Raw genomic sequence first — 15,968 nt, forward strand, 5'->3', positions numbered from 1 at the left:
TGACTCCCTCTATAGTTAGTCCTTCAGTTGAGTCTGACGAAAGAGAATTCAGTCCTACATAAATTCATCAGCTCCTCCTTTCCCACTACCCCTCCCCCCCCCTTAATGAGTTTCAATAGGTTAAAACTGACTTGGGTAATAGTTTTTCTGGCAATCCTGATAAACATATAGCTGGGTTTTAGCATGAGTCTTTGGATTTTAAGTAGTTACTAAACTGAAACAATTCAAGACCTGCAATTACAGGGTTAAAATGTAGATATTTCTCAGCTCTACAGATTCTCTCTGCTTTCTAGTATTCAAGGTCAGTTGGAAGCTGCTTTCTAACAGACCCAGAGGCAGATAGTAAACATCTAAGATTTAACTTTAGCAACTTGTTTTTTTTTTTTTTTTTTTAAGAAGAGACAGTAGAAACAAAATATGAGATCTTTTGTTTGCTTATATATGTGTGTGTGTATGCATACATGTTATTTAATTTATTTTTTTTGGAGAGGCTTTTGCTATAGGGCACATGTGCACACCAGAAAGAGAGAGAGAGACAGAGAGACAGAAAGAGAGAAATCACCCCCTAGGGTGATGGCCATGCCATGATCCCTTCTCCTCCATTCTGCTCTCGGGATCTTGGGCACACACGCACACACCCGTGAAGCCACTGGGTCTGGGACTCGACCGTGGTCAACTACATGGGAGTCCAGTGACAGCCATTATGCCAACTGCTGGTCCCTCCTACCCCACTAGTTTTCTGGACAGGAGTTCCCTAGCTTTTAGCCCCTGATACAAAGGCCCAATTTTTTACTAACTGCCCATGCTTATATTTTCCTTCCCCACCTTGGGAAATCTGATATTACCTGGAGAAGCTATTAAGTTTATAAACTTGGATCTATGAATAGAATACATATACCCATATGGATCAGGATTTTTGATTTTCAGCAACCCTAACTTTTAGCACACACCAGTAGCTTATGAACATGTACAAACAGCAATAACAACAAAACTTGTTTAACAATTTTCCCACTGTAACAATGAACAATCTTATTAATAGACCCACCCAATATCTTTCATTTCTATACAATCTAAAGGCCAAAAATAGGAATAATCAAAGCATGTTAATTTAATAATGAGAACTATAAGAGAACCCAGGAAGAATCAGGCAGCAATGTTTTCCATGAGTCCATGCTTAACATTGAATTTATATCTTTTTATGCCAATTTTATCTCTTTAGTTCAGGCAGATTGCATTGTTTATTAAACAGACTGCCACAGATGATCTGACTTGAATCAATCTCATAGAATTCATTGAAATTACAGATCTTAACAATTTACCTTTGATCTTAGACAGTGGGCCAGGAAGTACTACATAGCTTAAGAATTTTGGTATTGGCTACTTAGCATGCAATTCTGTCAAGCACTTCCCTGCTTTTGGTTAATTCTGGGTATGCTTAATGGTTGGCTTAGCAGTTCAAAAGACCAGTCAGTCTTTCTATATAGAAAATGGAAACTTTTACCTAGTTAAGTGATTAATTTTTCTGAAACCTTTACTTGTAAGAGTACATCCACTTTTCATATCTGCTTTCAACCAGAAGGGACAGGGGACCTGGGAGTAGGTCCCACTCTTCCCAGGACATATGAGAAAAATCCCCTTCCCAGTGTGTCCCTCCCTGTGGTGGTGATGCAAGACAGACAAGGGATGGGTGTCTGCTCCAAAGAGGTGACCAATCAGTCGTCCACTTGGCTGTATCCCTTGCAAGAACTTTAAGTACCTCTTAGCATTGATGAATCAGTACTCATGGCCACCCCTGACTGACTAATGTGGGTAAGAGATGACATACTAGGGGCATTTATTTTGTAAGTCCCTGACCTAGACCCGGCACACAGGGAGGAACTAGGTTCCCCAGTGATGGACATCACCCTGAGCCTTATCAGGTTATCATAGAATTGCAGGTGAAGATCCACTCAGACCCCATGATCTGAAGACCATGGGCACAGAAACTGACTCCCTCCCCCCAACACAAACACTCTCACAGTTACTCCAGAGTTTATCACATTATGTACCTTGCTTTGGGAGGATCCCTAACTGGTGGTCCGGAGTTTGTTACCATGCTGTCCCCCCTTTGGGAGGGTCCCCTACTGGTGGCTCCAATGGGAGACCATGTAGGTACCTGAACTGGTGGCTCCAACAAGAGACCACACAGCGACCTGAACTGGTGGCTCTGACAGGAGACCATGGTGCGTGAATTCCCCCCTTGGGAAGTTTCTACCCTTGTGGCTCTGGGATTCTACAGGAGATGATTGGGACATTCAATTGAGGCAAGACCTGACTGGGTTCCTGGGTCCTAGTCAGGGGGGTTGATGATTTCATGGAGGTAGTCAAATCAAAGGACACCATTAGGTTATGATATGTGTGTAATTAGAGATATTTTGAGAATGTATGTGCTATGTACAATCAATAGTATGTACTGTGTAAGATTAAGATATAATAATATTTGCTTGCTATCCATGTTGTAATATAGTTATGTTGATTAAGTAAATGATGTACTATGCACATCTTCATTATATGTACATGCTTATAAGCATGGTGATAGTAATTGAATGCATGATTATACATATATGTATTATGTACTGTAATTCATTAATGTACTATGTCATTTATAATGTGGAAGAGCAGATATGCACGAAGTATATAGGGGCGTCAAAAAATTGTTGCATCGGAGTTATTGAGAAGGAAGTTGATTTAAATGATTGAATCTACAAGGAATAGTTTAATTAGAATATCAGCTTTGGGTGTTGATGGTGGAGTATTATTCTTCTTCCTTGAGTGCCCTGGGGAGAATTTTCTCTGTTTCTGGTTTACAAGACCAGTATATTATGTATATTACAGGGCTATCATTTTAAAAGATAGTTTTCTAATGCTTGCTAGGGGCATGAGGATGCTAATGATGGTGAAATATAGGACGGAGGCTACTTGTCCAATAATAATGAGTGGGTGTTCTACTGGTTGTCCCCCAATTCATGTTAGTGTTAGGTCAGCGACTAAGATTCAGAATAGGCATTGACTAACTGGTTGGAATATTATGCTGCATTGCTTGGAGGTGTGGAGGAATGGAACTAAGGCTAAGATTAGAATTGATATTACTAGGGCTAAAACTCCTTCTAGTTTATTAGGGATTGATCGTAGGATTGCATATGCAAGTAGGAAGTATCATTCTGGTTTGATATGAGGTGGGGTGTTTAGTGGATTTGCTGGTGTATAGTTGTCTGGATCTCCAAGGAGGTTTGGGGCAAATAAGACTAGGCTAGATAGTAAGGCTAGTAAGATAACTACTCCTAGGATGTCTTTGATTGTATAGTACGGGTGAAATGGGATTTTGTCTGCATCGAATCGATTCCTGTTGGGTTATTGGATCCTGTTTCATGAAGGAATAGAAGATGTACGATTACTAGTGTGGTGATAATGAAGGCTAGGATGAAATGGAAGGTGAAGAATTGAGTCAGAGTAGCTTTATCTACTGAGAATTCCCCTTAAATTTATTTCACAAGGTCTGTGCCAATGTATGGGATGGTTGAGAGGAGGTTGGTAATGACTGTTGCTCCTCAGAATATTTGTCCTTATGGGAGAACATAGCCCATGAATGCTGTCATTGTGACAGCAAATAGGAGAATTACTCCAGTGTTTCAGGTTTCAAGGAAGGTGTATGAACCATAGTATAAGCCTCAGCCTACATGCAGGACTAGGCAGACAAAAAATATTGATGCACCGTTGGCATGCAGGTAGCGGATAACCCATCCGTAGTTTATGTCTCGGCAAATATGTGTGACTGAGGAGAAGGCTGTGGTAGTGTCTGCAGTGTAGTGTACAGCTAGGAATAGGCCTGTAATGATTTGCAGGATTAGGCAGATTCCTAAAAATGAGCCAATATTTCATTAAGATGAGATATTTGAAGGGGCTGGAAGGTCAATAAATGAGTGGTTAATAATTTTCAGTAGTGGGTGCTTTTTTCATATGTTGGTCATTAGGTTCTTATAGTTGAATAACAATGGTGGCTTTTCATGCCTTAGGTCATGGTTAGACTCCATGTGAGAATTATGCCATATGTTGTATTTATGCTTAGGGTGTTATTTGTTATTCGTTTTGTGGGATTTTCTTCAAAACCCTCTCCGATTTATGGCGGGTTCGGGTTGATTGTGAGTGGTGGACTTGGTTGTGGTATTGTTGTAGGTCTTGGGGGTTCATTCTTGGGGTTAATAGTTTTTTTGATCTATTTATGGGGAATACTAGTGGTATTTAGTTACATGACTGCCATGGCTACAGAGGAATACCCTGAGATCTGGGGATCTAATGTTGTTATTTGAGGCAGCTTGTTGTTGGTTATTATTATAGAGTTAATAGTAGTTGTGTGAATGATTGGGTGTGATGCCAATTTTGTTGTTAGTTTAAAGGGTTTGGAGGTTTGAATGTTTTTTGATAATAGTAATTCAGGTTATTTTCGTGAAGATTCGTTGGGAGTGGCATCTCTTTATGATTATGGTTATTGATTAATAGTTGTAGCAGGGTGGAATTGGTTTATTAGTATTTTTATTGTAATTGAAATTACTTGTGGGGTTAGATTACTATAAATAGTGCTAGAATTAAGGAGATGAGAAAGGATAGGAAATACAGTTTGATTTGTCCTTCTTGATTAGAAATTTTAAATGAGGCTGCAAGTTGTATGTTAGAAATGGATTTTGGTAGGGCTATTTCTAGTCATGTTATATCTAGGAGTATTGATGATAGGTTTTAGCTTATTTTTAAGCTTGTGTATGGGATCAGACAGTGGATGATTATTGGGTAATAACCTAGTATAGTTGAGAATTTATAAAATGGTGATAGACAATTGCATTTTAAGTTGAAAGTAATAAGGTTTAACTCTATGGTGATGGAGAATCCTATGATAGTTACAAATAGGGCAGAGAGTTTTAGATACAGAGGTATTGTTATTTGGGGGGTAGTTATTGGTATAATATTATTGGAGATTAAGAATCCTGCGAAGATACTTCCTATTGCGAGACGTTTAACTGAGTTAATTAGAAGTGGGTTGTTTTCGTTGACGGTAATAGTTGATGGGTAGCGCGGTTGACCTATGAGAGCATAGAAGATAATTCGTGTGCTGTAGATGGCCGTAAGGGATGTGGCAATGAGAGTAGTGAGGAGGGTGCAGGCATTGATATATGAGGTGTTTGCTGTTTCAATGATTAGGTCTTTAGAGCAAAATCCTGTTAGAAATGGTATGCCTGTCAGAGCCAGGCTGCCAATCGTTGGGGGCTGATGAGGTGAATGGTAAACTTTTATATAGTCCTCCTATTTTATGGATGTCTTGTTCATCATTGAGGCTATGAGTGACGGAGCAGAGCATATAAATAGCATTGCTTTGAAGAATGTGTGTGTGCAGATGTGTAGGAAAGCTAAATGGGGTTGGTTAATTCCAATTGTTACTATTATTAGGCCCAGTTGGCTAGATAGGTAGAGAATGCTACAATTTTTTAAATGTCATTTTGTGTAAGTGTGCAGATAGCTGTAAATAGGGTGGTGATAGCTCCTAGGCATAGGGCTAATGATTGAATTGTTTTATTTTGTCCTAATGGGGGTAGAATCGAATTAGAAGAAAAATACTTGCTATTACTATAGTGCTCGAGTGCAGTAGTGCTGATACAGGTGTTGGACCTTCTATTGCTGATGACAGTCAGGGATGAAGACCAAATTGGGCTGACTTGCCAGTGACTGCTAGGAGCAGGCCACAGAGTGGATTAAAATTGTTTTGTCACCAAGTGAGATTTGTTGTAGGTCTCAGGTGTTGAAATTGATTGTGAATCAATTATCTTACCCTATCCAGATGTTTCAGTCAGATTGTTTGTCTCTCTATTAAGTCTGATTGGGGTCAGTTGCTGTGTGATATCAGGGCCCCTGATGAAGGAGGACCTGAGAAAAGACCAGGTGGCACAGCCTTATTCTATTCTGAGGCCCCTTTGTCCCAGCAGGTCTCTTCTGCTGACCCGGTGGCTCAAGGAACCAGCATGGTTGGCTTCCTAGTCAGGGAACTAGAAAAGTTGCAGAAACAGACCATGAGAAACCAAGCACCACTCAGAGAATAGGGGAACTCAGGTTTATTATACCGGTGGACCCAGAGAAGTTTGTATTCCAAATTTTGAACCCTGACTTGGGAAAGGGTGCAGGGTTTATAAAGCGTCTAGTTCTGGCCCAAGGTAATGTCTTTTGAAACTGTTCAAACCAGTTAGGTGTTTAAACCACAGCAAATCAACCTGTGGCTAGGTCTCAGAAAGCCCCAGGCTGGGGGCCACATCCTGTCTTGCAAGCAGGTCACAGAAGCAGAACAGCATTTGGTTGGACACATCCTGTCTTGCAAGCAGGTTACAGAAACAGAATAGTGATTAACTGGTAGCAGACAGGATCCATATTAATGTGTCTATGTGGCCTTAAGGAATTCCATTAATTTTGATTTATAAAAAAAACTGCTCATACAAATTGAAATGCTTCTTAAGTTCACATGATAATAGACTGGCTTCAGATATGGTTTAAAAGAATTTAATAAGTGGAGATCTTCATAGTTTCCAACATATAGTTTGTCCAGGGCTTATTAATCAGGCAACATCATATTTGTCTTAATATGGTTGGTTTAATGAAATAGCTGGTATTTATATGTTATATATTGTATGTTACATGGTGAATATCTGACTATCAAGAAAAATAAATTGATGACTAGCTTTCTCTGATATCTTGGTTTTCATAGGTAAACAAAACATAATGGTTAAAATTTTAAAAACATGATTATAAATGGACTATTTACTGGTAAAGTTTTCAAATAATTTAAAAATCTTGAAGTTGTGCTTAATTGAGGGACCAGCAGTTGGCGTAATGGCTGTGTCACTGGACTCCCATGTAGTCGACCGTGGTTTGAATCCTGGACCCAATGACTTAAACACATGCCAGGTGTGTGTGCATGCGTGTCCAAGATTCCGAGAGGAGAATGGAGGAGAAGGGATTACGGCATGGCCATCTCCCCTTGGGGGTGATTTCTCACTTTCTGTCTCTCTGTCTCTCTCTGTCTTTCTGGCGAGTGCACGTTCCCTATAGCAAAAACCTCTCCGCCCCCCCCACCAAAAAAGAGAAAAGTTGTGCTTAATTGAAATGACAAGGGTTCATAAAAAAAGTCTAAGTCATCTTTAAATAAGTTAACATGTTTTGACTAACATAAAGTTTAAATATTTCTACTGAAATTTTACAAAAATGAAAGATATTGTATCTGTTAACAAGATTGTTCTATTCTACACTGGAAAAATTTATTAAACAGTTTTTGTTCACTTGTAAAATACATGTTCATAAGCTGCTAGTATGAACAATTTTAAAAGCTAAAGTTGCTAAGAATTAAAAATTCTAGTAAATATGTAAAGTCCTACATACAAAGTTACAAGTTGGTGGCCTTTCCAGGAGTATCACATTACCTAGGCTAGGAAAAGAAAGAGTTGCTTTGATGCTTGATAAAACCTCAGATAATTCTTAATGTGACGAACAAAATATATTCCTTAAAAATAATAGTTTCTGTCTAATTGATTGGAGGTAACAATTAGTTTTCCAAAGACAAATTTGTAAAGGAAAGAGGAACAAGGTAGAAAGAAAACAGTAAGTAGGAAAGACATAGGATTTTGTCAGATGGAAGGTGTGACAAGATGGCGTTGTGCTAATATTAAGTGTCAGCCCACAGAGCTAGTAATACTGCAGTGTGATGCCCTGGGCAGGTGAAGTTCATCACAAGAAAGGTGATCTGCTGAACGACGTGGCTGCCGCTGCCCCACCATGTACAGTGTTACCAGTCTCCCATTATGGATCACTCTCAGTGTGTTCATGCCTAGCTATTCCCAGTACCTTTACTCATGTCACTACTGAATTTTGGCAGGAGGAAGGAATGGAACGATAGCTTTTTTTAATTTTAAAGCTTTTAGTGAAACATTACCTACATGAAGAAAAGGAACAAGGTTTATTTAAAAACTTTGCTGCCATATAGCGCCAGTGGATAGTACTCTTGGCATTGTCTTTGTCTTCCCTGAAACGTCTCGCTCTGTGAAGCCAGCATCTAGGGTCTCAGTGGAAAAGGAGAGCAGCATGCGTGGTCTGTACCAGCACCCAGCGAAACCCCCCAGAGCTTCTCCTCCTGTACAGATCTCTTGAGTCTGCTTAAGTGATTGCTCTTTTTCTTTATTATTTTCTTATATTTCCATATGTATAGTGTAATAGCCTTTTGTTAACTAATTTTCTTTTTTCCTTTTAGTTAAGCACGATCATATCCCCTTTTAAGCCTTACCAGAGAGAAGCAATGCCTTACAATAAAAAAGGCGTTAATGACATGAAACTGCACAAAATAACTTTCTTCTACTTACTCTGTACTTTGCCCTCTTGAGTGCCAATGTTCTGTGAAGACATTCACAGTGAATTGCTGAAAAATATCACAAGAATCATGTCAAGAATTATTGCAAATATATAGGCCACACTGTATACAGACTTCAGCAGTGGGTGACACACAGTGTTTTGTCTTCCACAGTGAAGCGTAAAACAAAAGGTATTTTTAACCCGCTGACAGAGCTTGCTTCATCTGCTTGGTGCCCCACAGAACGTTCCTAAGAGATTATTGGAAAAGTACAGATTCAAAACCAGTGACAGCAGCAGTACCCACAGCCCTGTGGTTGGAGAGAAGTTTAATACTTTACCGTTGGGGCAATACATTTCTAAACCTGACTTGGTGGCAGTGTCATGTGTATTTGTAAAACAAGGCTAGTCACACTTAAGACAACTGAAGAAAAGCTGGGAAAAAAAAAAAGAAAAAATAAGCAAAATTGAACACTGAAGAAACCTCAAGCATCTCTTTATTTTGATGATATATTTTTGTAAGGAAAATAGATATTCAGATGATCAGGAATGTATATAACTAAATGAAATCAGAAAAGAAATAACAGTATGCATTTAAAAAGACAGAATTATGAAATTACATATCAGTGCTTAGAGTGGGGCTAAGGGATGTGCTGAAATACAGCAAAAGATAGGGAATAATGTAGACTGTCACCCCTGTAAATATTTGCAAGTGATTCTATTTTAAATAAACAGGAAAATTACAGGTGATTTCTAGAAATGTCAAGGTCTTGACTTTCAGGGTTTGCATTTTGTGTATGGGAAGAAGTACAACAATACTAGTTAATTAGACAATAGACCCAAAACCCTTACGTTGATGCATTTTGTTTTAAAAACAGGCCTTGTTTTTCAGCTTCATCTGCAGTTCTATATAAAAATGGACAAATCAGTTTTTACTTGTTTTATTAATAAAATATAATTTGGATATCTTGAATTTATAGTTTTGTGATTTAGCTGGGTAAACTATCTTTGTAACAAATAAGTTATTTATAAAAATAAAAAAACTTATATCCTAGGGACCAGCTGTTAGCCACACCACAATCCCTTCTCCTTCATTCTCCTCTTGGTATCTTGGGCATGCAGGCACACACGCCCGGAGTGAGTTTAAGCCTCTCGGTACAGGACTTGAACCATGGTTGACTACATGGGAGTCCAGTGACATAGCCATTATGCCAACTGCTAGTCCTAAGTTTGTCATTTTTAAGATGGACCAAATAATGAGTGATAGGATTACATCCTGGGTCAAGGCCATATTTTCTCTTTTTACATTTATTGTCTGTGAAAATTACACATAAAATAGTGTGTATGTGTGAATGCTGTTCATCAGGCCCTTGTTCTGCTAGTTTCCAAATGTAACAAGCTATGCATTATAGCCTTGCATGCCTCAGGCACTAGGGTTGGCTAAATGAAGAGGAAGTAGTATGTGAATGTTAGGAAGGTGAATGAGGACGAGCAAATGTTGTTTAGTTGGTGCCAAATCTGCTATTGCCCACAAGCAAGGATTCAGGTGCTAGAGGAAGATGATTTGCTTATATTTTTGGATGCTGTAAAAATTTAAACAGTGACTTAGACCACTTTGTTTCCTTTTATACCATCATAGACAGCTTTGGTCTATTATGAAGATAGATTCAGAGGAGCTAGGGATTTGTTCAGGAAAGGACAATTGCAGCAAACTGATTGAGGTGTTAAGGACTGTGGTGTGCTCACTTCTGTGCTTGATTTAACTGATGAGTTTGTGTAACTAGTAGGCTTGCTTTAGGCCTATTTAGAGGTAAAGTGAGTTGATGCATTTAAGTCAATATTTTAAGGCAGTTGTTCTCATCCTTATTTTACATAATAATAACATGGAGATTTCCTGCCCCACCCCTCAGTGAGGATTCCTAGCTCTATTCACAAAGATTCTGATAGGGGAGGTCCAGCTATTATTTAGGAATTATAATTTTTATAAACACCACACATTTAATTTTATAATTGCTACCAAGTGCTCATTTTGAATAAACACTAATTTAAGGATACATTTTTAGAGGAGGAAATGTGAAACATAAAAAAATAAATTTGCTACCCTAGATGGTGTAGATAGGAAAACAACTCACTGGAGACCTGTTACACCCTAGTTTCCAACTGCAGTATTGTTTCTGCCTGGATATTTGCAGGAACACACCTCATGCTGCAACACTGTGCTAGAATGCAAAACTGAAGGTGTTTCAGAATTGAGCCTCAAAGGATAAAGAAATGGAAAGGATAAGCTAAAAGAGATGTAGAGGAAAAGTCTAGAAGTGCTGTCACCTCTGACTCTACGATGATTTTCAGAGGGAGAGGTCAGAATGAATATGGTAGAAAATTGATCAAAGAAATAGTCAAAGGCCATTTCTGAAGACTCAGTAAGAACTGATCTTTCGTATTGAAAGTGTGCATCAAATACTGAACAGAATAAATGCTACTACTACTAATTATTATACTATTGTCATAAATGTTACTATGTTTAGAAATATCCTGTTGTGGGTCCAGCAGATGTCATGGCAGTTAAGGCAGCTGGATCCCACATGGCCAGTTGAGTGGTTTGAGTCTGGACCTGGTGACTTGAAAAACACACTAGACACATATGTGTGCATGCACAAAGTCCTGAAAGGAGAATGGAGAAGGATTTGCAGCATGGTCATCCCACTGGGGGACAATTTCTCATTTTCCGCCTCTTTTTTCTCTCTGGTGAGCACATATACCCTATAGAAATGAAAATGAAAGAAAGTAAGAAAGATTTTGACATTTTTATTCTCTTAGAATACAAAGTAAAGGGTTTAATGGGTAAATAAATGAAGAAACAGTTATTTACAGGTAAGTTAAAACCAGACTGATATGGAGGTTCCAACAGAAGCACTGGAGACTCTGGGATATTATAGCACTATCAATAATATTGTTAGAAATGTGATTTAGATACTAAGATTATATATCAACCAAGTTAGGAAAGGAACAAACATTACTATTTTTTTTTTTGAGAGGTTTTTCACTATAGGGCGCGTGTGCTCGCCAGACAGACAGAGAGAGACAGAGAGACAGAAAGCGAGAAATCACCCCCCCAGAGGGGATGGCCACGCCGCAATCCCCTCTCCTCCATTCTCCTCTTGGGATCTTGGGCACGCACGCACATGCGCCCGGCATGGGTTTTAAGCCACCGGGTCCGGGACGCGAACCACGGTCGACTACGTGGGAGTCCAGCGACATAGCCATTACGCTAACTGCTGGTTCCCAAACATTACTATTGATGTACATAACTATTTTTTTTTTTTGAGAGTTTTTTGCTATAGGGCACGTGTGCTCGCCAGAAAGACAGAGGGACAGAGAGACAGAAAGCGAGAAATCACCCCTGGGGGTGGGGTGGCCATGTCACAATCCCTTCTCCTCCATTCTCCTCTTGGGATCTTGGGCACGCACCCACACGCGCCTGGCATGAGTTTAAGTCACCGGGTCTGGGACTTGAACCGCGGTTGACTACATTGGAGTTCGGCGACAAAGCCATTACGCTATCTGCTGGTCCCAATGTACATAACTATTGTAGAATGTATACATATATAAAAAAGAACAGATTTTAATTAAAATCCCAGAAGGTTCAATTTGTACATGGTATTTTATGGATGAGGAAAGTTTGTATTTGTGGTGGACACAATGAATATGTGCAAAGTTGATAGAAAATTATTTTTGCATTTATCAGATAATGATGAAGGGTAGTCATGACACACATAAAAGGGGGATTATATCCTAAATAGTGGAGTAATAACATGAAACAGCTCTCAGTCAGCACTACAAAGTCAGAGAAAAAAATCCAATGAAACCAGGAAATATGAATATGCATGAAATAAAATGGCAGAAATAAGCCAGAATTTCTTTTCCTAGATGTATGAAAATATACAAGACACACTCCTGAAAATGTTCATGGCACTCTATTCATAACAAAGTCACAAACTGGAACCAATCAAATGGCCATTCACATCCATACTGGCAAAATGTGTCATAGTCATACAATGAAATGTGATATAATAGCAAAAATAAATGCCAAAGCTACACACAATAATATGGGTTGATATCACAGTATTAAGTTATGAGAAAGAAGCCAAACACGAATACATACTCTGTGAGTCCTGTAAGGGAGTATGAACGACTGGCTAAAACAACCTATTTCCATCTTCCCAGTCACAGGCTCTAAAGTGAGTCATCTTTGACTCCTCCCTTGCCTGCATTCTCCACGATCAGACATCATTCATTATTTCACATGAAATTTACACACACTTTTTGATCTCCTTCATTTGGTGAGTCAGTGAGGCTAGAGTGATAAATAAAAGAGGTCTGAGAAGGTCCCTTGATTCTGCAGCTTGAGAGGAGGCTTAGATACAGAAAACAGCTATGGCTTATTATTCACCATTTTGTGTTCCGAGGAAAGGCTTACTGCAAACTACCTGTCTTCCCCATATGACTTAGATAAAAGTCACGTCTCTTGTTTTTCACTTATACCAGGACAAACATACCCTTTAGATTCCTATTCTTTGCTTTAAAAAAGATGAATGGAACTGTTTATCTCCACTGACCAATAGGAACAAAGTGCTTAATAATGTGACCAGACATTAGATAAACTTCTCTTTTTCTTTCAGTTTCCAGAACTTTACCTCCCCTCTTCCTGACCCAGAATATAAGCCCTCTTTTTTTAAAAAAATTTAAAATAATTCTTTATTCATTATAATTGTTACTTTTTAAAAATTTGCTACAGGGCCTGCACACTTACCAGAGAGAGACAGAAAAGGTGAAAAGGCAAACTGCCAGGCCTGGGACTCGAACTGCAGTTAGTGATCTAGGAGTTCAGTGCATTAATCACCATGCCACATGCTGCCCCTGCATTAATCATTATGCCATATGCTGCCCTCACAAGCTCTCCTTAAGGCACCTCTCCTGGGAACCTGCTGATCTCTGTGAAAAATCTCTGTGAAAACACACTCCATCAATACTGGGCTTTTAATAACTTTAATGACCTTTACCATGAAAGAAAATCCCTTTCTGCCTGGTCTTCAGATGCTTGGAGCTCTTATGGTTGAGTTGTCCTTTATTGCAGGAATCCCCAATCTCTGGGCCATGGACCAGTAATGGTTCATATTAATAACAGTGTAATAATAAAATAAAGTACACAATAAAAGTAATGTGCTTGAATCATCCTGAAACCATCCCCCACCCTTCCCTAGTTTGTGGAAAAATTATCCTCCATGAAACTGTTCCCCAGTGCCAAAAAGATTGGAGGCTGCTGCTCTAAAGCAATAGTCTCCTTCCTGTTGTTGTAGCAATAAAATTTGAATAAAATCTCTCTTATGTCAGAATTTACTTTCATTTAGTAATTAGATTTTGAGATTGTTTCTTTTCTATTTATGTTATGTACTCACTGTCCCTCCAGATTTAAAGTTTTCTTTTTTTTGTTGTTGTTTTTTTTAGAGGATGTATATGCTTGCTAGAGAGGGGGGAAGGACCCACAAATGGGGCATAGTTATAGTTATGTCTAAATCTGTCTCCTTTTCTCCATCCTGTCAGCAATTCAAGTATGGACACACATGTGCCTGGCATGTTTTTCAAGCCACAAGGGGTGGGACTTGAACCAATGTTGACCATACAGGATCTGGCTCCCTAAACCAGTAGGCCAAGGGACTGGCTTTCCAGCTACCTTTTGGAGTCATGAGTAGCAAAATCGATATTTGTATTTTTAGTGTGGCCTAATATTCCTGCTTCTATTGTTCCCTGTAACTGTTTCTGCCTATTTCTTGTTGCTCTTTTGGTCTCTGTTCTGTTTTTATATCTCTGTGTATCCCATTTCCCATATTCTTCTTCACTTACCTGTCTCCTTCAGTCACGCTCCTGTCTTCAGGTTGCTCCAAAGAGATCTGAGTAGAGAAAACTTCCTTCCCCGAGGTGGTCGGCAGCTTACTGAGCTCGAGCCAGTTCTTTCACTGTGAGGCAGAGGACTGAATTTATACAGAAAGCAGGAACAAAAAACTGGTTTCACTTTTGTTTCTGCTATGTCAATCTTTAAAACAAAATCTGCTGATCGTAAGGAAGCCTAGGGAGTTGGATTTTTTCCTGTGCTGGTGAATATAAAATCATAACTTAGAACAACTTCTAATGTTCATAGTACCTATATGGCATCTGTAGTTAAAATAATTTATTGTCTATTTCAGATTAAAAGAAATTTAAACATTCTCAACATGAAGTAATGACAAATATTTGAGATGACAGATATGCTAATGACCATGATTTGATTATTATGCATCATATTCACACACTAAAAAATCAAAATGTACTCACAAATACATACACTTATGTGCCAGTTTTAAAAAAGGAAGCCTATTTATGTTGTATTGTGATTCCTAGATTTAAAAATTAATGAAATACTGAAAAAGAAGACTAATCTTGATCTATGTGTGTGTGTGTGTGTGTGTGTGTGTGTGTGTGTGTATGTGTGTATACCAGTGGTGGGGGTGGGATGAGCACGTGTAAAGAGTAAGGCAGAAACAGGCTACAAAAAGAATTTGAAAGAAGAGACATAGAAACAGTGTAGATTTTATTCCTCAAGGGAAGTGCTATAATAGATTTTACTGTTCCCTGTCTCAGATTACTTAAGGAGAAAGAGAAGTAGGTTCTCTCTTTGTGTCAACTCAACTCTAGATTCTATTTCCTAGAAGAGTTCTTTGTATTAAAATTAGCTCTGTTTTTCTACAGTAGTTTGTTTGAAAATTAACCAAGGATCTAGATCATATTAGCAGGGCTGGATGATTTGACACTAAGGTGAGGTGAGCTAAGCTCTCTTTTTTTCTAACCAACTGAGTTTTATTTTTTACATAATAAGTCACTTAACATCTTTCAGCTAAAAAATACTAAATTTGAATAAAGATATTACATAATGAATTAGAGTCCAGTTAAAATTAGCTTTGGGGGAGGGAACACAATTCTACTCAATTAAGAAAAATATTTTTATATACCATAGTTTAGTTTATTTTTAACACCCATCATGCCATGAATTCATAGGGAATTGGTTCCAGAAGCCCAGGCTCCTTTCCACTGGTTCTGACAAAGTGTGCTTCTGGTGGAGCAGGCTGGTGCTTTAGTTGAACCCAAGTACCTTTCTCTTAGGCTTCCTTCTTTTTCTGGTCATTTTCCTTCACAGATTTTAGGAAGTTTTCTCTGCTATTAGAATACTTAATATGCTCAATATGCACATTAATTCTCTTGGCAAAAATCTTGCCCTTAACTTGTTTACAACAATGCCAGTGGCATGCTGGGTAACATTGTAGACTCCTCCAGTTTTGCCATGGTAACACACACACACACACACACACACACACACACCTGCCATGTTCTCAAGCTACTGGGTCTGAAACTTGGACTGCACTGTAGACCATATGGGATCCAGTGCTTTAACCTCCATGCCATCTGTGGCCTTCACTGTTCTTTATATTAGAGGCTTTTAGTGATGCTATTTCTGATGATTTATCCTG

The 15,968-nt window shown here is 38.7% G+C and overlaps 1 protein-coding gene across 3 annotated transcripts in view; it reads right to left on the reverse strand.

The window, feature by feature from the left end:
* Positions 1–14,449, reverse strand: part of LOC102476431 (interferon-induced very large GTPase 1) — a 30,688-nt gene extending 16,239 nt beyond the window's left edge. For 2 of the 3 annotated variants that reach the window (XM_027765712.1, XM_006161996.3), the window contains exons 1-2: positions 14,311–14,449; positions 8,424–8,479 (exon numbers count right to left, since the gene is read on the reverse strand). In XM_027765712.1, the coding sequence (XP_027621513.1) occupies positions 8,424–8,466 (43 nt within the window). In that variant the 5' untranslated portion in view covers positions 8,467–8,479; positions 14,311–14,449. Of the gene's footprint in view, positions 1–8,423; positions 8,480–13,219; positions 13,239–14,310 lie in introns of those variants that run through there. The other variant, XM_027765713.1, reaches the window with a different exon arrangement.
* Between the last annotated feature and the right edge of the window lie 1,519 nt (positions 14,450–15,968).

This window comes from Tupaia chinensis, unplaced genomic scaffold (assembly GCF_000334495.1).
Source record: "Tupaia chinensis unplaced genomic scaffold, TupChi_1.0 Scaffold139491_1, whole genome shotgun sequence".
Taxonomy (NCBI): Eukaryota; Metazoa; Chordata; class Mammalia; order Scandentia; family Tupaiidae; genus Tupaia; species Tupaia belangeri.